This window comes from Tiliqua scincoides, chromosome 4, assembly GCF_035046505.1.
Source record: "Tiliqua scincoides isolate rTilSci1 chromosome 4, rTilSci1.hap2, whole genome shotgun sequence".
NCBI classification, from domain to species: domain Eukaryota; kingdom Metazoa; phylum Chordata; class Lepidosauria; order Squamata; family Scincidae; genus Tiliqua; species Tiliqua scincoides.
Window position 1 is genome coordinate 43,553,776 of NC_089824.1, and position 24,833 is coordinate 43,578,608.

General features: G+C 42.6%; 1 protein-coding gene and 1 long non-coding RNA gene across 2 annotated transcripts; one reads left to right on the plus strand and one right to left on the minus strand.

The window, feature by feature from the left end:
• Positions 1-196: 196 nt before the first annotated feature.
• SDCBP (syndecan binding protein) lies at positions 197-16,105 on the minus strand. The gene is made up of 9 exons (XM_066625530.1): positions 16,004-16,105; positions 8,844-8,935; positions 6,729-6,807; positions 5,154-5,263; positions 4,612-4,770; positions 3,868-4,043; positions 3,507-3,678; positions 2,834-2,925; positions 197-1,240 (listed from the first exon to the last, which is right to left on the minus strand). Exons 2-9 carry the CDS (start codon positions 8,892-8,894, stop codon positions 1,186-1,188), a joined length of 894 nt encoding a protein of 297 aa, XP_066481627.1. The 5' UTR covers positions 8,895-8,935; positions 16,004-16,105; the 3' UTR covers positions 197-1,185.
• A 102-nt stretch (positions 16,106-16,207) lies between these two features.
• LOC136648743 (uncharacterized) lies at positions 16,208-20,525 on the plus strand. The gene is made up of 3 exons (XR_010794348.1): positions 16,208-16,526; positions 18,778-18,895; positions 20,222-20,525. It is a non-coding gene; the product is annotated as an uncharacterized lncRNA (long non-coding RNA).
• The last annotated feature ends 4,308 nt before the right edge of the window (positions 20,526-24,833 follow it).

Below are 24,833 nucleotides of genomic sequence, written 5' to 3' on the forward strand. Positions count from 1 at the left end.
GCTAAGTTAACTATTAGCAGAACATTCTGTTCACGGTTTTTTGGGCATAGTCCCTTAAAAGCTATTCTATGCCTCACTTGGTAACTTAGAGGGCTTTAGTCAAGGATTAAAGGCCAAATCCACCAAGAGATCTAAAGAACTATGGAGTAGCTCTAAGCTTGCAGACTAAAGCAAATTAGAACACAAACAGGAAAGATTAGTTATTTGAATGATTTTATTCTCTTGCTAAAATACTGTATAGAAAAGTACTAGGCCATTAAGTTCATGTTTACTAGTTCAGATAACATCTTGTTTTAAGAGGTGAAGAACTAATTGTTTATGGTAAATGCAGATAAACTATTTTAGACTTCCTAACTAGCACTGTAATTTTGAATGTCAAGCAGTTCTTAACACTGGGTGGTAGAATCACATCTAGTGAGAATACAGTCAGAGTTGCCACTTTCCAAGACAGAAGGCATTACACAATGTACTCTGTACTGCTCAGCTCACTATAACCCCTCCATTAGAAGGCACATACTCCTAGAGCTTGATGCCCACATGATTATATACTATATTACACTAAAAAAGTTTGAGTCATCACTACATTGATTTTAATTAGAAAATGAAGACATTTTTGCAACTTTAATATGGTTAAGGCAATAGAATTTAAGCACATTAGAATGACTTAGAGCAATAAAAGAGTCCATCTAAATGCTTATCTTACTGCTTAAAATGTCAATGGAATGATAGATCAGCTGTGCTCAGTTGTACTGGCATGCTTTTGTAGGTATTACTAGTTAGCACTATACATCATAACAGAAGGTAGTAGAAAAACTAAATTTGTCTGAAAAAGTATGAAGAGCAGCAGTGTCCAAATCACTAGTATTAACACTTGCAAGATTAACAGTAGATTTTCAGTTTCAATGGCTTATCGAAAGTGTTAACTACACAATATAATGCTACAGGCATAGGAGAAAAGCACATTTATACAGTTGTCAAACTAATAAGGCTACAAAATACATAGTTTGAAAAAGGTAATGTGTCAGATTTGACATTCCCAGCCATAACACAATAATGCAAATGTTCAATACAGCATCTCTTTGCTTTGAAGAAAGGCTCATATGCAGAACAAATGTTGCTGAGCAATTAGTAGCCCATTTCAGCAGAGGTCGAAGTACAGATGCATCTACTACACTGGCTCCGATTTTAGACTTCAGGGATGGTATGATCCATCAGATTTTTCACAACATTTGAAGCCATCCTGGAAATAATTTATACGGAAAAGCTAAGCCACAGTATCTAAGGCAAACACAGGTCATCTAACACATTGTACAAGACTGCATGTCAGTCGACTATGTCAAAATGAATAGACCATTTCCTACTCTTCATGTAAGAAATGCTTACAGGCCTAGCTTGCACTCATTTCCCAAATCATAAACAGGCAGCAAAACCTAGCATATTTTCCAATTGATAACTTAAGGATTTCTCTAACACAGAGGTTAAGTAATCATGTTGGATGAAACCCCAATATTTAATGAAAGAGCATACACAAAGCTGCAACTCTCAACTTCAGCCAACATGAGGGAACACATAACTGGATCCAAATGTAACCAAGAAGCACTCTAAACTTCTTATGTGAATAAAAGGAATTGGGCAAGTCTTGTGGGAGTAGCCCTCCATTCACACAAGGCACTTCCCCAAGAAAGCAGGATCCAACATATTCCCAAACTGAGACAATTAAGAACTGTTAATAGTTAATCCTTTGTCACAATGTTTACTATATTCTTCTAAAGAGTTCAAACTCACTTTACAGGCACTAGTAGCCTACAAGGCTATATATGCTTAGTTTTATTAGAAGAGAGGTACTGTTAGTTTTGAAATTTAACCAAGTACTTAAATTCAGTATAATTATAATGAATAGTCCAGCTTTGAAATTAAGGACTTAGTTAAATCAAGTAGCAAGTGAACATATGAAGCTGCAGTAACTTAAAAGGAGCCCATTAGTTTATCTGGCCCAGCATAGTTTAAACTGACTTGCAGCAGCTAAGCAAGGTTTCTGGCAGAGGTCTTTGCTAGCCCTGCTACTCAAAAATCTGTTTATGCTCTACCAGTGAGCTACGGCTCCAAGTGCTCCTTTAAGCAGTGAGCTGATAGCCTCAAGGAATCTTCAGTCACTTGCTACTCATGCTAGAAGATAAGGTGCTTTACATCCCAATCATAGTATTTTAAAAATGAGTGTGCCAAGTAAAATGTCTGCATATCAATTCCAGTTCCTGCTCCTTTTCAATACTGAGGAGTCCTGTCCTTTTGCCAAACAGATGGGAAAAGGAGTCATGGCCTGAGTACACTTTGTGGTCAAACAGATTCTACTGGCTCAGAAATTCCTCTTTTACACATGAAACACAGACAAAGTGAATAATAAAACCAATACATTTAATTTAGCATGAATCTGTTGCCTATAGCTCAATTTATATACCACTTTTCAACCTGTAACATCTCCAACCTTATTTGTTATATACAAATAATGTGTATAATTCACCTTATTTGTTAATTTGCAGTTTTGAACATGTCATCCCCCTAGAATGCCCCACTATTAAGGATTTCTTGTGAAAAATACTACTTGAAGTTTCCACACTTAATTTCCACTAATTTTGTTACCTGCATTTTTGTTTAATAGACAGTTCTTATTTATAGATGCAATTGCCAACACCTTAAACAAACCTATTTGTTGTGTGCATTCATTCTACGTATATTGAATGGATATAGATAACTAAACCTGTTATCTATCCTTTCAAAAGATAAGTTCGTGCAATAACTAATAACGTACTTTAATATGCAAGTATTTTATACAAACCTCTTTATTATATGTTCAAATATTTGGGAAGGCATGATAGTGATAGTCACTGCATTTCCAGCTGTGGTCAATATGTCTGCAATTTGGGAATCCTGTTAAAGAATAAATCTTGGTTTACACGTTCATCTTATCAGAATTTTTACAAAGCTCTGATGTCTTGGTAGAGGATAGCATCAGCTAATTTCAACAAAACTTTATCCAACTGAAGACAAATTAGCTCAGTCTTAATTTAGCACTCTCACATTGCAAGTAATTACTGTCTCTGGATAAGCACGTGCAGACCCATATTTAAAGCAGAACGTATTCCCAATTGCTTCCTCTTGTTACATACTATGACTGGCTCTCAAAAGTCTAGAGAGGGAATAACAGAAGACAGGCATGAGTGCAGACACCATAACGCAATTTAACATGCAGCTCTTGTTGTTTCTTGTTAGTAGCCTGAAGAGCCAATAACTTTATAAAGGGGAGCAGAAGAAAGCCTAGCAAACCTATGCAAGGGCAGCAGCCCAAGTACTATAGAGAAAGAGAGTTGGATCTGCTCACTGCCACAGGTTCTCCCATCTCTTCCTATCCTTACCCTTGGGAAAAAGGAAGCATTGCAGAAACTAAATGTGGCAAAATTTTCCAGCACAACCACAGAGTTCTGTTTTTTTAAAGAAAGCATGCAACTCACCTTCAGACCAATTACATTCTGTCCATTAATTTCACATATGTTATGTTCTGTCAGAAGTCCATTTCTAGCAGCAGAACTGTCTTTTACTATTGAAGTTATTTTTCCATTTTTGAATACAAAGCCAACATGTCCTGTGCTATCCTTGTGCATGGTAATAGTTCGCTCAAAAGGTCTGTAAGAAAATAATTCACAATGTTCAACGTCTGGTATTACTTTCAATGGATACCCATAACTAAGCCCTAAGCAGACAAGCAATCCACTCAGATTGTGGCTTGAATGAATATACAAGCTAAAATGTATGTTTTATCTACTTGTCTATACAACCTAAGAAGTACTTGCAAGGAGACGACACATCTTTTACCTGTCACGAATAATCATTGAAATTCTTTCTCCAGCTGCTTGCTTCAGAACTTTATGAGATTTATCAGAGCTCCATCCTGCACAATTTTCACCATTGATCTGCAGAACTTGGTCCCCAAAGCGCAGCCCAGCCAATGATGCTGGGGAGTTTGCCTGAACTAACTGTACAAAGACACCCTAAAAAACATAACGGGGACATTAAAAATAGCCGTATGTCCAGCATTCCCTTTTTTAAAAATGTGCAAAATAAAAGCTACATACACACATGCAAACAGCTTAAAGTTTTAACACAGAACAATAATGCTGCTGCATTTAAAGAACATATTAACCAATAATGGTTACTCTTGCTAGGAGAGTGCCAGTACAATCACACTTCATTGGCTGTGAAAGCAAGGTTCATTTAAGAAAAATTATGCTTGATAGATACAAACTAATCCTTTAAAATTCTCACTGGCTCTTGATTCTGTTTGTGATACATTCATGTTTAAATAAAATAGTATCCTAAGATACACGGTGAACAGAAATGCAGGCTGCAATTCTATACATGTGTACACAGGAGTAGGTGTCACTGAACTCAGTGGGATTGATTTCCAAGTAGACATGTATAACAGTGTTGCCAGAATGCTGTGCAGAAGAGAACTGCCACGAAAGTCAGACACAATTTCTTAAAAATGCTATTTTCAACTTCAGACAGCAGGAGTTAATTGGTCAGATATTAAAACAGCATATATGTTCTCATACATACATTGTCCACTGATTTAAGACGAAGCCCAATTTTTCTATCTTGATCTTTGCACAAGATTATTTCACGGATCCCTTGCTTAATTTCTGCTCGGCGAATTCCAACATCATTTCCAGTAACTGGAGCCACCATGTAATTCACTGCAGAAGGCCTTGCAACAAGCTAAGAATTAGAAGACTTATGTAAGGTTAAAAACCATGACAAGTGTCAAGACTTACAGAACTTGGATCTAAATGGCACAGATAGACCAACAAACAAACAATTTGGGGCTTAATCAAAACTAATTTTAGCAACAGAGGTTGCTAAAGCCTCTGTTTTATGTTACAGGACTAGAGTAGTTTCAACCTTAGACACCCATTAACAGAAAATTGATGAGGGAGGAAAAAGACCAAGTAAAGAATTTTTCCAGCCCTTTACTTTTTCAGAACCCTGATTTTGGGGGGGGGGGGGGGGGAATATGCAAGAACGTTCTTATGGGGCAAAAGATTGATTCAGTTCCCCAACCCAAACAGTATTTGAGAAGTCCTGACTGGGCTGATTCTTACCCCCTGAGAATTTGCAAGAGGAGCCACTGCCAAGTTTCTTTCTACCTCTTCTTCATTCAGGATCAGACCCATATATTGAGAAAGTTCAGGATACAGTCTGGGATACAAGTCTATAAAATGAAAAAAGTAATTCCAAATAGTGACAAATTGTTAAGTAAATTTTGACCTTTGCTGAACTGAGTTCTTTCCCGCCTTGCTTCTAAGCAAGGTGAAATACTTCTGCTAACTCAACAAAGTGGCACCTTTTAAAGTGTTGGTCATCATATTTAGCAGGGAGAGGTCAACTGTCCCTCTCCATCCCAGCCTGACTTGTTTTCTAGTGTCTTTCATGTAGTTTAAGAATGCAAGTCCTTTAGGAACAGGGAATGATTTATTTTGCTATGTAAACTGCTTTGACAGCTACTTTTCACATAAAGTGGAAGTACGTATATAGATTTGCTTAATAAATCAAGAGCAGGTCCCAGGTTTAATCCCTTCACCAGGTAGGGCTTGCAAAGTTCTGACTGTGTGAACAATACTGAGAAGGATATAGATGAATTCAATACAACTCAACCTCCTATGTTTGTTCATGTCTCAGACTTCAACAATGCCAACCATCCCCTCAATATGTTTATTCAGATCTTTGACCAGGATCTTCCCGCTTACATGCATTCCAAAGACTACTGTAGAGGGAATCTGTTTAATAGCCCACTCATATTGTTACCAAAGAACAAAATCTACATCATGCTGTCCTGTTTCCAACTGTTCCCACATCTCAAGGCAATTATGTAAAAAGCAGAACACTCAGTGCAATGTACTCTTTTCAAGCTAAACACAGTTTGGTCCAATCTTTCCCATTAAAGATTGCAATGTTTTTTTCCCCAAATGATCAACACTTTCCAGCAAGAAAGTATATACAGGTGGGACCTCTGTATCCACTGATTTGACTTACCACTGGCACCAAGATCCACCTTTAAATGCCTTGTAACAAGGAAAAAAGCACCAAAATCCAATTTCCTACCTTCAAAATGTTAATTATAATTTCATTCCTTTACATTCTGTTATTCACCCCATCTAGTGGCTGAATGCAGTATAGTGTCTATACCAATGCATTCTGGAGTGACAACGAAGGAGCAAGAAACCTAGAAGTGGGTCTTTAAGGCTATTTTTCCACTGATTTGTTATACACGGATTTTTTTCATCCACCAGAGGTTCCGGAACAGAACTCCAGTGCATAATGAGGCAGACCTGCAGAGGAAAAACCATTCTGATTTTGTTATTTTAAAAGCGCAAGTACAAACGCTTTGCTAATTACAACCATTCAATTCTGTTCGGCAATAACTAAAAAGTCAATCTGAAGCTATGAGTAGGTTACTAAAAAAAGTCTCTGCAAGAATGAATTTGATTAAGAAAAGGTAAGATCAAGAGAAACAAAAACACTGTGATAATTTAGAATCCCTTGAAATTAAATGCAGTATCGTTTTGCTATGACTTTTGTTTGGTGCTCTCAGTTTTGTACCTCTAGTATTAACACAGTAATACTGCATTTTTGCATATATGATGCACATTTAGTTCCACATCACTACAGTAACTTACTTCCATCCTGTATGACAGGTGCCGAGGCCTCAGATAAAATAGCTGGATTGGTTGGGTTTGCAGCAAAAGATGTCTGTGCCTACAAAAGACACTTATATAAGCTTTAAAATAAAACTATTCAGATAACATTTTCACAATAGTATATAGTTTTAATGTGCTGCTTGATCAGGTTTTTAAATATCTGTATTAACTTCAATTTCCTAACTCTGAAGACAAATTTTGCAAAAGTGCTTAAAGGACTGAAATGGATGCAACATGGGAAATTCACAATAAGGATTTCCTTAGTTTTGAGGTTACTTTTAAACACTATCAGGTAGATGAGTTGGGAGGCTTATATAATATACCTATCTTTTTCAAATGTTATGCAGATCTACCACAGTTGTAGGGAAGGGGAGATACAGATGGGGAAAATGGCATTTAAATTTCTCCACTGCCTCCATCACTGCTTCAGTTAGTAATTCCATACAAACAGAAATAAAAATTCATGAGATCAGACTTCCTCTCCAGCTTTGCCCTATACATCAACTTATAGCAACATCACCAAGCTTTATTGTGAGCCATTCTGCTGCCTGGGATGTGATCATAAAGCATACCACATGCAAAGAGTGATGGGAGTTGTATTTTTCTAGTACTAATAATTAATGACACTAGGAATAGTACACTGCTTGCATCTGGCATGCTTTGATCCCAGGCAGCATGAGAGGGAGGAGAGAAAAGTTTTCTTCATTCTCCTGCTATTGCAAGAACCATAACAAAGTGGAGAGGGGGGCTAGGAATGGGCAGTCTAGATTAAGTGTTCAATGAGACCCTGTGGTATTCCTAGTGCACCTAATTATGGCACAAAAGGGTCCAAATCAGGATTCGAACTGGGGTCAAGTCAACGTTTTCAACAGCTGGGGCAGAATAACTTTTTAAATCCCCAATTCAGGATTCATTGGGCAGTGATTCATCACTACCACAAATTTAGAATACATCTATGCTTCAATATTCTGCTAGATTCCATGAATTTAGGTTTAAGGGTTCCATAATCAGGATCTGCCCACTATTCAATTATTCATTCTCCAGTGTTGCTATGCTAGTTGTATCCTCTGTAATAGGGGATGCAATCCAAAAGAGGGTCATATAGATGCTTGAGGTTTGCATCTATAGGAAGCAATGTTCTAATACACTGCACGCCTGCACAGCTTCCTTTTTGATGTTCTGGAGCTCAGCAATGAAGTCACTGCTGAGTGCTGCAGAGTGTTTATCATTATCATCAGCATATCAACTCTAGGGGCTGCCAGACTGAGAGGAAAGCTATATTTAGGGTCATGGTCAAAAACACTTGGGAAACACTACTTTACTACATCTCAGTAATGCTAGCAAAGATGATGGCAGAGGCAGTCTCTATATATGGCATTCCAAAGTCTGCTTAATCACTTCATGACCTTGCATATCTGCATTACAGTGGCCATTTAAGGAATATGCATGGTAAGCTCTTCAAACCATATTGCTCTGTTCTCCAGGTACTGAATCCAATTTCAGAGAATAATAGCACCAGTCACTAATACATTGGCTTGACCTTCTGTTGTGATGCATTATTATTTATCTGAAATTTTCTTTATATACAAAACACTGTTCCAAAGATGACATACAGTTGGCTGCCATTTGACCTGTTAGCCAGAGCTACTTCGAAACAGAACAAATTCAAATTTATCAGGCATATCAAACTGCTCAGTAAGAATGAAAGGTGAATATGCCAGAACTCTCACTACAATAAAAAGATCATCAAATTAACTGCCTGAAAACCAAAGGTTCACAAAACCATGTGAAGAGGGACAACTCTTATTCTGCAAACCAGTGCCTTAAACCTTGTTCCATGATAACACCAAGACAAGCTTCATTTGAAGCTATTTTCTCAGCATTAGCTACAGTACTATTTTGTTATTTTCAAAAGAAATTTTGCTATTACTGTATTTTAAATTTACTATAAATGAGGAATCCATAAAACTAATATTTATAGTAGAATAAAAAAAATTCTGGTCTAGTCGCTACAGTGAAATTCTTGAAATGGAAGTCTCAGTAATTTTAACTTCAATTAAAAAATCAGTCCCAATTAAAAGTACTTTGACATACCTGAATTACTTTGTCTACCTTCAGATCTTCCAGTGAAGGATACAGTGACATTTTCACAGTTTCAGAAGTGCAGAAGTAAACAAAATACAACCCTGAAACAAACAAATGTACCATATTAGTATTCATTTTGAGTGAAATTCAAAACTAGAATCAGCATAATGGTTATCAGAGATTTGGACTAGAGTTTCTACAGATTTTTGCTCAATGCTGAACTTCAGCTATTTTTACAAGTTTTCTATGCTCCAGATTAAAGCAACTTTCATACCACACATACGAAATGCTGGATGAGGTATGGAATTCCTATGCCATGAAATGCACCACTGGTGGTAGCTGTGCACACATTCATGTGCCCATATCACGACATCAAATGCTTTCTTCTCCATATCCAACACTATTTTAGGCAACTAATACAGTCAAGTTCCTCTAGTAAAAAATAAAACATAATTTCCCTATCTACAGGTCTAAAGCAGATACGAGACCCAAAGAACTATGACATTAAGGACCCACAAATACTGGTTAGGCTTACTGGCCAACCAGTCCGTATCTGTGCTCTTCTCTTCCAAGTCCTCTGTAAGTACAAAACGACTAAAAGAAGGGCTTTGATTCTCCCACTTGTGCCAAGAGATGCCAAGGTCAGGAACACAAGATAAGACAATGCTTTTTTTGTCATCTTATCAGAACCTCAAGAATCCCTGCCTTTCCTTCAAGCCCTCTGTGGTGTGTGCCAGAGGTCTCCAGGAAGTAGTAACAGCATGGAAAAAAATAACTCTTTAAAAAATGATTATTTTTTCAATTTTAGAAGCAAGATTTTGCCTTTGAGTGGTACAGAGGGACTTTATCCTGGAGTATATAAAAATGTAAAAGGAACAGACCAGAAAATGACTCCTGTTTCTTATGTTCTACAATTTGCAGCACAAGAGAAAGTTTAGATGTGAGGGATGTATACTGTTGAACATCTTCCTCACCAGAGGATCAGGAGCACCATCCGCTTACATGGGCAGTTAGGGCTGCCAGGACCCAATTACCGAATTGCTTACTTTGTACCAGCTAGTAATTTCAGGAGAAATGGTTTGTCTGAGTTATGGATGGAGATTCAGTTCCAGTTGGAGGAATGGACAGGACAACTCTCAACTCATTTTGGGATCAGGCTGAATTCATTCCAACAGGTACACGCTTCTCCCATGCGCTCTCAGCAAAGAAGAATATGCCATTCCTGTCCACTACATTCTCCACTAACATTCATGCTTTTGCCAAAATATCATGTTCATGCAGAAGTTGCTTTTCCCTGAAAGCTATTCTAAACAGCTCTTTAGGAGACTGCTGCTGAAGACATAATACCTTAGTGAGAATCGCTCTTAGCTAAGAATGTGGGGAATAACAAGTGACTAAGAGTGCCTAGAAATACTCTCAAACCATGGATGGGTTTTTGCCTACCAGGGGGTCGAATCTTCAGGTGGCTAGTACAGGCATGGAGAAGTAATGAATATGTAATGCTTCACTAAGAGGTTAACTAGTGAATAGCCAGTCAGCTAAAATCTTCAAGGATTAACCCAAGACTATTGCAAAAGACTTACTAGCTCACACATTTGATTACTCAAAAAGCTCATTCCTTTTTACTACCTACAGTTTTTGCAAACATGCAAAGGTATTCCAAGAAGCTTTTATATGATGTAAAATGTCATGTAAAATGCAGCTGTTAATATGAATTAAATGTAATCTGCAATTATATGAAACATGAACCAACTACATGGCTGTGGGAAATCAGTTGTAGGATAAACTCATGCATTCCTTGAGACTTCACAAAATTTATTACTCAGGCATCATCTATTCTCCTAATTTGCTGTCTGCTGCAATAAAGTGAAGGCTTCTTTATTGGCCCTTTTGAGCCAGGAGACCATCAGGAGGATCTTCATCCAATTAGCAGAAAAGTGTATTGATTTTATTACATTCTTTCAAAAGAGTTTAAATCATTTCAACCACAAAAAAGAATTTAACAGGGTTATTTTGAACAACTGCATGCTGCATACAAAGCCTTATTAGCATCTATGTTAGGAGAAAGCAGCTAAATTCTCATTAAAGGCAAGCTCCTGAAATATTTCAGGATTTGGGTGTAACCAAGGAGACTGGAACCTAGCCAGCTTTTAGTTCTGCAAAACAAAACAGCTTATAGAGCAGCAACTTTAAAGGTATATCAAGATCCCAAGAGGTTAACAAATGTTTTCATTTTTTCCATTATGCTATTCCTATTAAGGATACAAGGCCAGTTTCAGTTTCTATTTAATTGAAGCTTTAATTGAGGTTGATTAGTGGCATTTAAGACACCAAATCACATCACCCTCAACAACAGGTTTTTGAAAGAACTCTTGCTCATTCTGCTCAAGTCCACAAGTCTGGCTCCATACCTTAGAAATCTCCTCTATGGAGAACTCGTGCAAGGAAAGCGCCCTACAGGTAGACCACAGCTGCGATACAAGGACATCTGCAAGAGGGATCTGAAGGCCTTAGGGATGGACCTCAACAAGTGGGAAACCCTGGCCTCTGAGCGGCCCGCTTGGAGGCAGGCTGTGCAGCATGGCCTTTCCCAGTTTGAAGAGACACTTTGCCAACAGTCTGAGGCTAAGAGGCAAAGAAGGAAGGCCCATAGCCAGGGAGACAGACCAGGGACAGACTGCACTTGCTCCTGGTGTGGAAGGGATTGTCACTCCCGGATTGGCCTTTTCAGCCACACTAGACGCTGTGCCAGAACCACCTTTCAGAGCGCGATACCATAGTCTTTCGAGACTGAAGGTTGCCAATAATAATGGCTGAATAATTTAAGACTATAGTAGATTAGTCTATGTGGTAACTCTAGCGGTATTTCATTTTAACAATATGGATAATCAGCACAAACTACTTATTAAAGAGATTCTGAAAAATGCTTCCCAAGGTAACCCACAAGAAAATCTAGATAAGTATTTGCAAGATGTTGTTCTTACAGTATTTGCTAGAACCAACTTGTAGTCTAATATTTTTATTGGTATATGTCCAAACATATATCACAATAAGCTAGCTAGTGTAATCTTTTTCAGAACATCCTTCATATAAATGATTGAAGTGACAGAGAGACCCATTATGCACTCACCCAGGGTCAACTTACATTAGGAATAAAACTCATACCAGCACTTACAATCAAGCAAGGTGCTTTGGATTAGGGTTGAACTCTTAACCCTTAAGACATGACTTAAGCCATTTCTGCCCAATGTTGCATATATGCAACAGGGCTCAAATGTTTACACCTGTGGGCTGGGCACAAATTAGTAATAATCAAGACTAAAGTCATGAGCTCCCTTTGCAATCAGAAGTAAGAACTGCCAGATTTGATGTAAGAAGTACCAATAACACAGGCCAACACACATTTTGCTTCCTTAAACATTACACATGAAATGACCCAATGTTCTGTTTAATTTGATGAGACCCTCTGGAATTGAACATTCAGACTAAAGCACATGCACAGCAGGTTCATATGGCCATATCAGTAAGAAAAGAAGATGCAGACTAGACCCAAAACTGCTGCCAGGCCCAGCTGCCCAAGTACTGCAGTAAGCTGCTGGATCCTTCCCACAATGTTGAAAGAGATCAGACACATCTGGTAGTCCACTGTAAAATTCAGGAGGCTGGCCTAGATGAATTTTTGGTTTTGACGATGTAATACTGGGGGCGTACTATCGTCCTCCAGACCAGAAATCGGAAGGGGACCTTGAAATGAGGAAAGAGATCAGGGAGGTGACAAGGAGGAACAGGGTTGTAATCATGGGGGACTTCAATTATCCTCATATAGACTGGCTCAATTTGTGTTCTGGTCGCGAAAAGGAAACCGGATTCCTTGACATGCTAAATGACTGTGCCTTAGAGCAGTTAGTCATGGAGCCCACCAGAGGACAGGTGACTCTGGATTTAATATTGTGCGGTACACAGGGCCTGGTTTGAGATGTCAATGTTACGGAGCCATTGGAGAACAGTGATCATGCTGTGATCCGTTTTGACATGCACGTCGGGGGAAGAATACTAGGCAAATCTCTCACGAAAACCCTTGACTTCCGACGGGCGGACTTCCCTCAAATGAGGAGCCTGGTTAGAAGGAGGTTGAAAGGGAAGGTAAAAAGAGTCCAAACTCTCCAGAGTGCATGGAGGCTACTTAAAGCAACAGTAATAGAGGCCCAGCAGAGATGTACACCACAAAGAAAGAAGGGTTCCACTAAATCCAGGAGGGTGCCCGCATGGCTAACCAGCCAAGTTAGAGAGGCTGTGAAGGGCAAGGAAGCTTCCTTCCGTAAATGGAAGTCTTGCCCTAATGAGGAGAATAAAAAGGAACATAAACTGTGGCAAAAGAAATGTAAGAAGGTGATACAGGAGGCCAAGAGAGACTATGAGGGACACATGGCCAGCAACATCAAGGGGAATAATAAAAGCTTCTTCAAATATGTTAGAAGCAGGACACTCGCCAGAGAAGCGGTTGGCCCTCTGGATGGTGAGGGAGGGAAAGGGGAAATAAAAGGAGACTTAGAGATGGCAGAGAAATTAAATGAGTTCTTTGCATCTGTCTTCACGGCAGAAGACCTCGGGCAGATACCGCTGCCCAAATGGCCCCTCTTGACCAAGGAATTAAGTCAGATAGAGGTTAAAAGAGAAGATGTTTCAGACCTCATTGATAAATTAAAGATCAATAAGTCACCAGGCCCTGATGGCATCCACCCAAGAGTTATTAAGGAATTGAAGAATGAAGTTGCTGATCTCTTGACTAAAATATGCAACTTGTCCCTCAAAACGGCCACGGTGCCAGAAGATTGGAGGATAGCAAATGTCATGCGATCTTTAAAAAGGGAAAGGGGGGGCCCCAGGAAGCTATAGGCCGGTCAGCCTAACATCTATACTGGGTAAGATGGTGGAATGCCTCATCAAAGATAGAATCTCAAAACACATAGACGAACAGGCCTTGCTGAGGGAGAATCAGCATGGCTTCTGTAAGGGTAAGTCTTGCCTCACAAACCTTACAGAATTCTTTGAAAAGGTCAATAGGCATGTGGATGTGGGAGAACCTGTGGACATTATATATCTGGACTTTCAGAAGGCATTCGACACGGTCCCTCACCAAAGGCTACTGAAAAAACTCCTCAGTCAGGGAATTAGAGGACAGGTCCTCTCGTGGATTGAGACCTAGTTGAAGACCAGGAAACAGAGAGTGGGTGTCAATGGGCAATTTTCACAATGGAGAGAGGTGAAAAGTGGTGTGCCTCAAGGATCTGTCCTGGGACCGGTGCTCTTCAACCTCTTCATAAATGACCTGGAGACAGGGTTGAGCAGTGAGGTGGCTAAGTTTGCAGATGACACCAAACCTTTCTGAGTGGTGAAGACCAGAAGGGATTGTGAGGAGCTCCAGAAGGATCTTTCCAGACTGGCAGAATGGGCAGCAAAATGGCAGGTGCGCTTTAATGTCAGTAAGTGTAAGGTCATGCACATTGGGGCAAAAAATCAAAACTTCACATATAGGCTGATGGGTTCTGAGCTGTCTGTGACAGATCAGGAGAGAGATCTTGGGGGGGGGGTGGACAGGTCGATGAAAGTGTCAACCTAGTGTGCGGCGGCAGTAAAAAAGGCCAATTCTATGCTTGGGATCATTAGGAAAGTTATTGAGAACAAAACGGCTAATATTATAATGCTGTTGTACAAATCGATGGTAAGGCCACACCTGGAGTATTGTGTCCAGTTCTGGTCACCGCATCTCAAAAAAGACATAGTGGAAATGGAAAAGGTGCAAAAGAGAGTGACTAAGATGATTACTGGGCTGGGGCACCTTCCTTATGAGGAAAGGCTATGGTGTTTGGGCCTCTTCAGCCTAGAAAAGAGACGCCTGAGGGGGGACATGATTGAGACATACAAAATTAAGCAGGGGATGGACAGAGTGGATAGAGAGCTGCTCTTTACACTCTCACATAACACCAGAACCACGGGACATCCACTGAAATTGAGTGTTGGGAGAGTTAGGACAGACAAAAGAAAATATTTCTTTACTCAGTGTGTGGTTGGTCTGTGGAACTCCTTGCCACAGGATGTGGTGATGGCATCTGGCCTGGACGCCTCTAAAAGGAGATTGGACAAGTTTCTGGAGGAAAAATCCATTATGGGGTACAAGCCATGATGTGTATGTGCAACCTCCTAATTTTAGAAATGGGCTATATCAGTATGCCAATGCAAGGGAGGGCACTGGGATGCAGGTCTCTTGTTTTCTGGTGTGCTCCCTGGGGCATTTGGTGGGCCGCTGTGAGATACAGGAAGCTGGACTAGATGGGCCTATGGCCTGATCCAGTGGGGCTCTTCTTATCCAGTGGGGCTCTTCTGATGTTCAGCTGACAAGGGAGGATGCAGGTCTCTTATTGTCTTGTGTGCTCTCTGGGGCATCTGGTGAGCCACTGAGATACAGGGGGTTGGACTAGATGGGCTTTTGTCCTGATCCAGCGGGGCTCTTCTGATGTTCTTCCCTAGTTGCTACTAAACTACGTCGCCGCAGGAGAGGGAGAGAGTGACAAACAGACACACAAGCACACCCCAGGACTTCCTTCTCCCTTTACCTCGGTGTAAATAGTCTACGTAAGGAAGCTGAATACAGCAAGGACAAGTCCCCTTCTTCATCCTCCTCCTCTAGAGTCATATGACTGCAGTGACTCCCTCTCCCTTCCCTGTTTCAGGTGCCATTTCCCCCCCAAAGCCTCACCACGCAGCCCTCGCTTTCCTCCCTCTCCTAGCCACAAGTCCAGCCACTGGTGGGGGGAGGGGGGAGAGAAGGAAGGGAAACGGGCCTGGAGTTGAATTACCAGTCCCGTCCCGTCCCCGTCCCCGTCCCCCGGCCTGGGAGCCCAGCCAGGCTGCTCCCCCTCCCCTTCAGAGGGGCTGCCCAGCCTCGGGAGCCTCTGCTGGGCTCACACGCGAGTGAGCAGAGCGCGAGAGTTCCTCTGAGCATACGCAAAGCGCGCGCTCACTCCCCTCGCCCTGAGGGCTTCAGCCACACCTCACCCCCCCCCCGCACCGCCCAGCGAGCAAAGGGCGCTCCTCCGTGGCGGGGGGGGGCCTCGCCCCTGAGGGATACCAGGAGAGAAACAGGCCCTGGAGGGAAGGGCATCACTCACCAGGCGAGGCAGCCGCTTCAGTCCACGCAGCCCGTTAACGTCTCTTTCTTCAGGCCCCGGAGCGACTTCGGTGGAGGAGGGGCGAGGGCTAAACAGAACCAGCTGTGGGAGAGCGAGGTGCGCATGCGCGCTCCGCCCTAAGCGCCCGCCCCTGCCGGGAAGCTCGTGACGCAGAGGGGCGGGCGGGCTGGGTGAGTCAGTCTAGTGGTCTGCGGTTGGGGCAGGGATGCTCCCCACCTGGTGGCACGGCACTTAGTGCCAGCCCTGCTCCAGCTGCGTCCAGTGCACCCTGGTGGGCAGAGGGCGCTCCTTCCCCCTCACACAGCGCCAGGAGCAGCCACCGACACTGAGCGTGGGGGGAGTTCGGGCAGACCAAAGAAAGTATTTCTTGGCCCAGCGTGTGATTAGCCTGTGGAACTCCTTGCCACAGGATGTGGTGGCAGCACCTGGCCTGGATGCCTTTGAAAGGGGATTGGACAAGTTTCTGGAGGAAAACTGCATCACAGGCCACAAGCTGTGATGGGTACGTGCAACCTCATGGTTTTAGAAGTAGGCTACTTCAGAATGCCAGATGTGAGGGAGGGCACCAGGATGCAGGTCTCTCGTTCTCTTGTGTGCTCCTTGGGGCGTTTGATGGGCCGCTGTGAGATACAGGAAGCTGGACTGAATGGGCCTTTGGCCTGATCCAGCAGGTCTCTTCTGATGTTCTTTTGTTCTTTTTGAAATCACTGCCCATGCTGGGTTTTGTTTTTCATGGTACACTCAGTTCTCATTATTTGCTAGAGCAATGGTTTTTCAAACTGTGGGCCTATCGCCCACCAGTGGGTCCTGACCCAATTTTTGGTGGGTCATGGAACTGACAAATTGACTAGACTAGACCAGTGTTTCTCATACTATGGGTCCAGGACCCACTAGTGGACTGTGACCCAGGTTTTGGTGGTTTGTGAAACTGACAGGGCCAATTAGGCTATGTGCATCAGGTGTTAAACAGCTATGGGGAGGGAAGCACTGCTGCCAAATCACCATTATAGTCACCTCCTTGGCATTTATAAATCAGGAAGTAAGTTTGTAGGCAGTGTGTATAGGGCCTCTAGAAAGTTTGAGAATCACTGAACAATTAGATTAGACCAGTGGTTCTCAAACCTTTAGCAGTGGGACTCACTTTTTAGGATGTGAGTCTGTCAGGACCCACCGGAAGTGATGTCATGACCGGAAGTGACATCAAACAGGACCATTTTTAACTATCCTAGGCTGCAATCCTATCCACACTTACTCAGGAGTAAGCCCCATTTACTATCATTGTACCATAAAGCACTTTTGTGCCAGCATAGGGGGAGATAGGCCAGTGCTCAGATATGTGCCGGCCTACCCATGCCAATGTGTGTTTCAGGCAGGATGAGTTTGCATTGGCCAAACTTGGCCCGTGCGGGGGGCAGGAGGGAGGCATTTTGGGGCAGAGGAGAGCAGGCAGCAGGCTTCCCACGAATGGGGAGGCTACGGCGTTTGGGCCTCTTCAGCCTAGAAAAGAGACGCCTGAGGGGGGACATGATTGAGACATACAAAATTAAGCAGGGGATGGACAGAGTGGATAGAGAGCTGCTCTTTACACTCTCACATAACACCAGAACCAGGGGACATCCACTGAAATTGAGTGTTGGGAGAGTTAGGACAGACAAAAGAAAATATTTCTTTACTCAGTGTGTGGTTGGTCTGTGGAACTCCTTGCCACAGGATGTGGTGGTGGCATCTGGCCTGGACGCCTTTAAAAGGGGATTGGACAAGTTTCTGGAGGAAAAATCCATTATGGGGTACAAGCCATGATGTGTATGTGCAACCTCCTAATTTTAGAAATGGGCTATATCAGTATGCCAATGCAAGGGAGGGCACCAGGATGCAGGTCTCTTGTTTTCTGGTGTGCTCCCTGGGGCATTTGGTGGGCCGCTGTGAGATACAGGAAGCTGGACTAGATGGGCCTATGGCCTGATCCAGTGGGGCTCTTCTTATCCAGTGGGGCTCTTCTGATGTTCAGCTAACAAGGGAGGATGCAGGTCTCTTATTGTCTTGTGTGCTCTCTGGGGCATCTGGTGAGCCACTGAGATACAGGGGGTTGGACTAGATGGGACATCCACTAAAATTGAGTGTTGGGCGGGTTAGGACAGACAAAAGAAAATATTTCTTTACTCAGTGTGTGGTCGGTCTGTGGAACTCCTTGCCACAGGATGTGGTGCTGGCGTCTAACCTAGACGCCTTTAAAAGGGAATTGGACAAGTTTCTGGAGGAAAAATCCATTACGGGGTACAAGCCATGATGTGTATGCGCAACCTCCTGATTTTAGAAATGGGTTATGTCAGAATGCCAGATGCAAGGGAGGGCATCAGGATGAGGTCTCTTGTTATCTGGTGTGCTCCCTGGGGCATTTGGTGGGCCGCTGTGAGATACAGGAAGCTGGACTAGATGGGCCTATGGCCTGATCCAGTGGGGCTGTTCTTATGTAAAAGCATATACAGAATAGCCTGTTAAAAGTACAGATCTGTAACATTTCCCCAAATGCAGTCACATACAATGGTAGCATCAAATCTATTAAAAATAAAATATTGAAATGAATGGAGACCCACCTGAAATTTGGTCCCAACCCATAGTTTGAGAAACACTGGATTAGACTACGTGCATTAAGGTTAAACTATCTGCTACTTGTGGTGAGCACTATGGCCAAATAACCTTTACAGCCACTGAGGCTTCAGTGACTAGTAAAGCTTTTTTTTTTTTTTTTTTAGTAATGTGGATCCTAAAGCTGAAAAGTTTGGGAAGCACTGCACTAGGGTCAGGTTCCTGGAAAACCTCATGGATACCGAATTAGTGGATACTGAATCATTGAGCCTATGGGGAAAATGGGTAAGGTTTCAGAGGAATCTTTTCACCATATACTCTATGAACTTTTTGAACCTGAACCTTAACTTAAAGACTGTGGGGCTGGGTGATAACGAGGGTTCAGCTACATCTCCAACAATGCTTCCTCCTCTGTGTTTGGATATCCCTTGATGTACTGAAGGTTGTGGCAATGGTGGTGGTGATTTCTCCAACTCATTGAAGGTTGCTGGCTCAACAAAGGGGCCTCAGAGAGGCAGTGGGGAGGGGGTAGCTTCACCTGTCCTCCACCTGTTTCTTGGCTGCTTCGCTGGTTTGTCCCAGCCCCAGAGCAGCCTTCCAGAGACCTCTCATCATCAGCCTTCTCATAATCACCAGCCTCTCATTATCTTCACAACCCACCAGGGTTGTGAAGGTTCAGCTGGAGTCCCTGAGATGGTGCCCAAGATGGTGGGGCAAGTCTAGAAGTAGACACAAATGTGTCCAACAGTTCTCCACAGGACAATCCCAATGCCTGTTTGATATGGCATCAGCACACTATTTGCGGATAACAAGAACAGAGTCACAGATAATGAGAGATAGGTGGCAATTCTGCCCCTTGTAGATAAGTGAATTTGCAGATAGTAAATTTGCATATTAAGAGAACTGACTGTATACTATATGTGTGAAGAGTGTAACAATTGAAGTGGGGGACACACACACAAGATTGCAGCAGGTCCCTGGAAAAATCACAAGAGGCAACTTTTCTCTAATCATGGAAACCTTGAGAACTTTTGTATAGCCCAACTTTACAAGTTAATGTATAATACACTGAAAAGCAATCAAGATCTGGTTTGCTGTGCTAGGGCACCTCCCTTACAAGGAAAGACTAGAGTGTTTGGGCATGTTCAGTCTAGAAAAAAGGAGGGACATGACTGAGACGTAGAAAATTATGCAGGGGGTGGATAGAGGGATGTTCTCCTTCTACACAACCCCAGAATCAGGGGACATTAGAGTTAGAACAGATAAAAGATTTTTCTTTTCCCACCATGTAATTAGTCTGTGGAACTCCTTGCCACATGATGTGGTGAGGGCATGCCAGGGGGAGGGGCAGGATGGGAGGAGTGCGGGACCAGTGATGAAAATGTTAGATCTGCTCTGTGACAGTTACATGACAGATGGAAATTATCACCTGATGTTGCAGTCAGTGATAAACATCCATGGGTAAACAAGCACATTGTAGTGACAGAGTCACTTTATAGGTGTATATGAATATCATTCAATAAATTCTCCAACCAACATTGTTCTGAGTATCACACCCATAGCATGCAAGTCTTAGAAATAACATATATCTCTGATCAATTTGCTCCACAGAACAACCGCATGACCTCATTGCCCTGAATTCTGAAAATCAGTCTCATGATAAGCAGTTATGTTCCTCATTCTTTATGCTTATGAATCATGCAAAGGGGAAGAAACGAAAGCTTTGAAAGCCAAGATACATTTCTGCTGCTCTGATCAGCTGATTTCTAGATGTTTACAAATTATACAACTACTCAACAAAACCTAGTGACAATTATAATTCATTTCCACAATACAGACTTGTTCAGGTAATTTTAAGTTGTCTCGTTAGTTTCTCACATCTGAAATAAAGAAAAAGCTGATATCACCCCTATAATGTTGCACTCCTGAATGGTCATTTCATACCATAATTCTGGGACTCTTGCTTTTCCAATCCAGGGAGTGGAATGTAAAGGAGAAGCAGTAGAGGCATGAAAGTGCCTGACAGAGCCCAATCCTGTGGTCCGCTCCGCGCCTCCGCAGCACGAACCACAGTTGCAAACATGCTGTAAGGCACATTTGCGGGGCTTACTACCAGGCTCCCGCCGGAGCTGGCTCAGCACCAGCTGGCGCTGAGCCAGTGCGCTGCAGGCGCCTGCATTCTGCGGCTCAGCGGTCTCTGTGACTGCCGGGCTGCGGAACAGGAAATGGGGACATGGGGGAGGCATTCTGGGGAGGGGGGAGGCATGGGGGGGCGTTCCTGGGGGCGGGGGAGAGGTGGATCTGCGAAGCCGAGCTCCGCAGGATCCAGGGCACTCAGGCAGGGCTACTCGCCCTACACGAGCACCTTCACTTTAGTGGCAACCAAACAGTCGCCACTAAAGTGAGTAGTCCCATTGCAGGACTGCTTCCCTTACTTCTCCCGAGGAGCCTCCCACGGTAGCAAGGGAGGCTCTGGATCTGGCGGGAGCCCTTTGTGGAGCTGCCGGGTCCCGCAGCTCAGGATTGGGCTGTGAGGCTGCAATTTCAATTGGCCTCATTGATGGACCGGCCTTGCCAATTGGTATTATGCTACATAGGTTGATTTTTTAATGGATATGGTTGTTGTTTTCACTGAAAATTTTTGGATTTTTCTCCTTCAAAAATTTCCTTCATGGATAGTCTGCTGTAACCCAGTAGCTAAGAAGTTGAGCTACAAATCAGGGCTTGGTTTTTGGTCTTGATTCTGCTATGCACTTACTCAGTGATCTTAGGCTAGCCACAATCTCTTAGCTTCTTCTCCAATATGGTGATAAATAATGCTTGCCCTACCAAGTTGCTGTAAGGATCACTACAAGTTAATTGATGTAAAATACTTTGGACATTCAAAAAAGCTATACACATGCTATCTGGTGTTATTAGGAATCCTGAATCCCCCCAGTATAAACACAAATGTTGAGTAGACTAGAGCAAGGGTAGAAAGGTAGCTCACTTGGAAGAGGGCAGCCAAGTGGAAGCACACAAACTGCACCGTGACAAGGGTTCAAGACCCTAAGAGTTCAACCATCCTCCAGCTGGAAGGAGCCTTTTTGCCAGAGACTGGGATGAGAGTACTTAGGCAAAGTACGGTGCTGGTGGCTCACAGCATAAAGGCCCAGGCCAGGAGCCAGGCAAGTCAGGTTTCAGCCCAGCCAAGAGACTGGCCCTCACCACACCACACCTCACACAAGGCACACATCTTTTGCAGGACAGGCCAGAAACACACATGGCAGCAACAAAAGGAGAAGCAGGTCTAGAATCCACATTGGCCACTCCCCAGAGCTGCTCACTAACCACCCAGCTACAGCAGGAGACAGGCTGTACTGTCTCCTGAGCAGGAGAACTTCTTCTGGCATTTAACTGTGCATCGCTGCAACCGGGCACATCCGCCTGTAGCACATGGACCTACTAGAGGGAGCACTACACAGGCAAATCCTTAAGGAAGGAACTGGGACATGTACATGCCACATGTGTGCACATCATCATTAAGCATATGGAGCTGGTTGGATAGGTTAAATATCACTCAAACCAGCCCTCTGGCATTCAATCTGGTTTATTCCTCATCATCATGACCAATCTGATTGTATTGATTTGGAATGCTTGGACACAGAGTATCATTACTTGTTTGTGGGATTTGTTTCGACAAACATTTTGCATCTATTCCTATTTTATTTCTTTTCACCCCATTTTCTTTTCCTCTCTGATTCTATCCTAACTAACTTCCTTTGGCTACAATATCATCTCATGTTACTATTTCCATCCCCACTCTTTAATAATTTATCCTGTTGACTATTTTACACTATCCTCTGCTTTTCAGCTCTTGGGCAAACCTCAGCATGTTATTTTAACCATTGTGGTTTGCATCTGCTGGATTTGAACTGCTTTGGCTTTTGCAAAATTGATTCAGGCACTCCTAGATGGTTTATGGAAAAAGACTTTTCAGTGACCCCACACTCTGACCAATGCTTGCATAAATATTTATTCAGTAATTTTAGCTATATGCATAATGTGAATTGGTTTATATATACATTTATATGCATTTTATTTCCAAAAACACAGGTGAAAATTGGTGGAAAATGAAAGTTTACTCATTCTTACAAAAAATAAGAACCTATTTTATATCAAAGAGCATATTTTCTTTTAGGAGAATTGTAGCCTGATCCTGTGTTTACCTAAAAGAGTGTGTTTAGTCTTGCAATCTCAACATTTGTACAGAAAATAAGAAAAGGAAAAAATAGTGGGCTAGTTCAGACAGTACCCCACATGTTAAAAGACGTGCTTAATGAACATTAAGGAAATTAGTGTTTAAAGAAAACCAGCTCAGGATTACCTGGGCTCAAGAGGTCAGGACATGCACATATCCTGAATGTGCACATCTTTTAATGTGTGGAGCTGGTCAGGTGATGGAAGCATCACCTGAACTGGACCAGTGGCTTATATTCTGTCTCCTGCATAAATTCAGTGGCAGAATGAAATGTTGCTGACTTGCTTTCTTAGTACAGGTGCCTTTCCCTATGCTCCCTCAAAAGCCATGCTCCTGAGGATTGGGGCACTCTAATTTTTCCTGGCCTTTACTAACAGCATAATCCTATGCATGTCTACTTAGAAGTAAGCCCACTGAGTTCAATGGGACTTACTCACCTGTGGATAGGATTGCTGCCTCAGGTCCTTAAAATTAAAATAAGTGATGCTGTTCTTGATTCAATTCTGCTTCTGATACTGCTAACTATTTTGATGATTTGTTTATCAGGGGATTTCTACTTCCAAATATGAAGGGTGTCTTTCACCACTCTACATTGATCACCTGTGAACTAGAACATAGGATGAACATGAAAGGGCAGCAGAAAGACAAATGCTGTTGAAGGAGGAAGTGTCAGTATATTACCATTTTGTTACTGCAATCATTGGTATGGTAGACTGTGAAAATATTTGCTCAAGGATAGGCAATTTGGCAAACAGAGAAAAGTGTAAAAACAGCTTGAGGTAATGAACACAACTATTAGATTAGTTCTCAGGTGGCAAGAATATTACCTGACAGCTTAACCCTATACATGTTTACTTAGAAGTCCCACTGTGTGCAGCAGATCATATTTCCAGGGAAGTATGTACAGTATAGGATTTCAACCTAAATCTTTAAGGGCGCAATCCTGCCCTTCACCATAAGGCACATTTGTGCCTCCTCAGGAGTGAGCTTCCATACTGGCTTCCTCAGCGAGCCTTGTGTAGGCCTGGTTGGACCGATGCAAGGCTCTGGGGTGGGCAGGGAGGAGGTGGGAAGAAGGTGGGAAGGAGGCGTTCCTGGGTAGGGGAGTGTGGGCAGTGGGCAGCCCCAGGGGTGGGCAGGAGGGGAGCGGGAGGTGGGGCTGGGATCCAGCACTAATGCTGGATCCCAACCCCCATTCCTGGGAAGTTTGGAGCAGCTTCAAGCCTTTTTGCTCTCCTTGGACTTGTGCCACCTCTGGAGATCCATAGGGGCAAAGGCACCTTACCCAGAGGTAAGGTGAAAAGTTTCCCCTTGCCTCTGGCTGAGCTGCCTTTGGCCCCTATCCTGCGCTGGATACAGCACAAGTCTCTTGGCTTGCCTGTTCCAGCGCAGGGTAGGATTGCGCTCTAAAACTATGATGAAGATAAAACAACTTTTTCAGGAATTTGAATTGGTTATGTTACTACTGTAATCTATCCTGAACATTACTTTTACCAGGGAATACTCTGAAAATTTAAGCATTCTAGATGCACATCATAGATTCACAAGCCAGTGCAACATAGCAAAATCCATGGAAATAGTCAAGTTGCATCGACTTCAAGATGTAAAATAACAGCTATGGGTTTGCTCTATACATTTTTAAACAATTGCAGAATAATTGCAGTTACAGCACACTCAGAATCTCTTTAATTGGCACCAGAAAATACATTTTTCAAACAGATGCTATGCATGCACAATTTTGCATTCTATCTTGCAGATTCTTTATCTACTATCATTTTCAAGATGTATACTCTTCACAGTGAGAGCCAAAGGAAAGTTGCATCCAGACCAGCAATTAATGCTACCAATATCCTGACAATCATCTTCTTGTGTTTCCTCTATAGCAGCGATTTTCAACCTTTTTCATCTCATGGCACACTGACAAGGCATCAAAATTGTCAAAGGCATACTATCAGGTTTTTGACAATTGACAAGGCACACCAT

Excerpts from the sequence above, each read along its gene's own strand:
- SDCBP (XM_066625530.1), bottom strand. The coding sequence starts at position 8,894 with ATGTCACTGTATCCTTCACTGGAAGATCTGAAGGTAGACAAAGTAATT. Across the intron at positions 2,926-3,506 it reads AGAATGTAATTGGTCTGAAG|GATTCCCAAATTGCAGACAT; the intron begins GTGAGTTGCATG and ends ATTCTTTAACAG. Across the intron at positions 1,241-2,833 it reads TTTGAACATATAATAAAGAG|GATGGCTTCAAATGTTGTGA; the intron begins GTTTGTATAAAA and ends AATTATTTCCAG.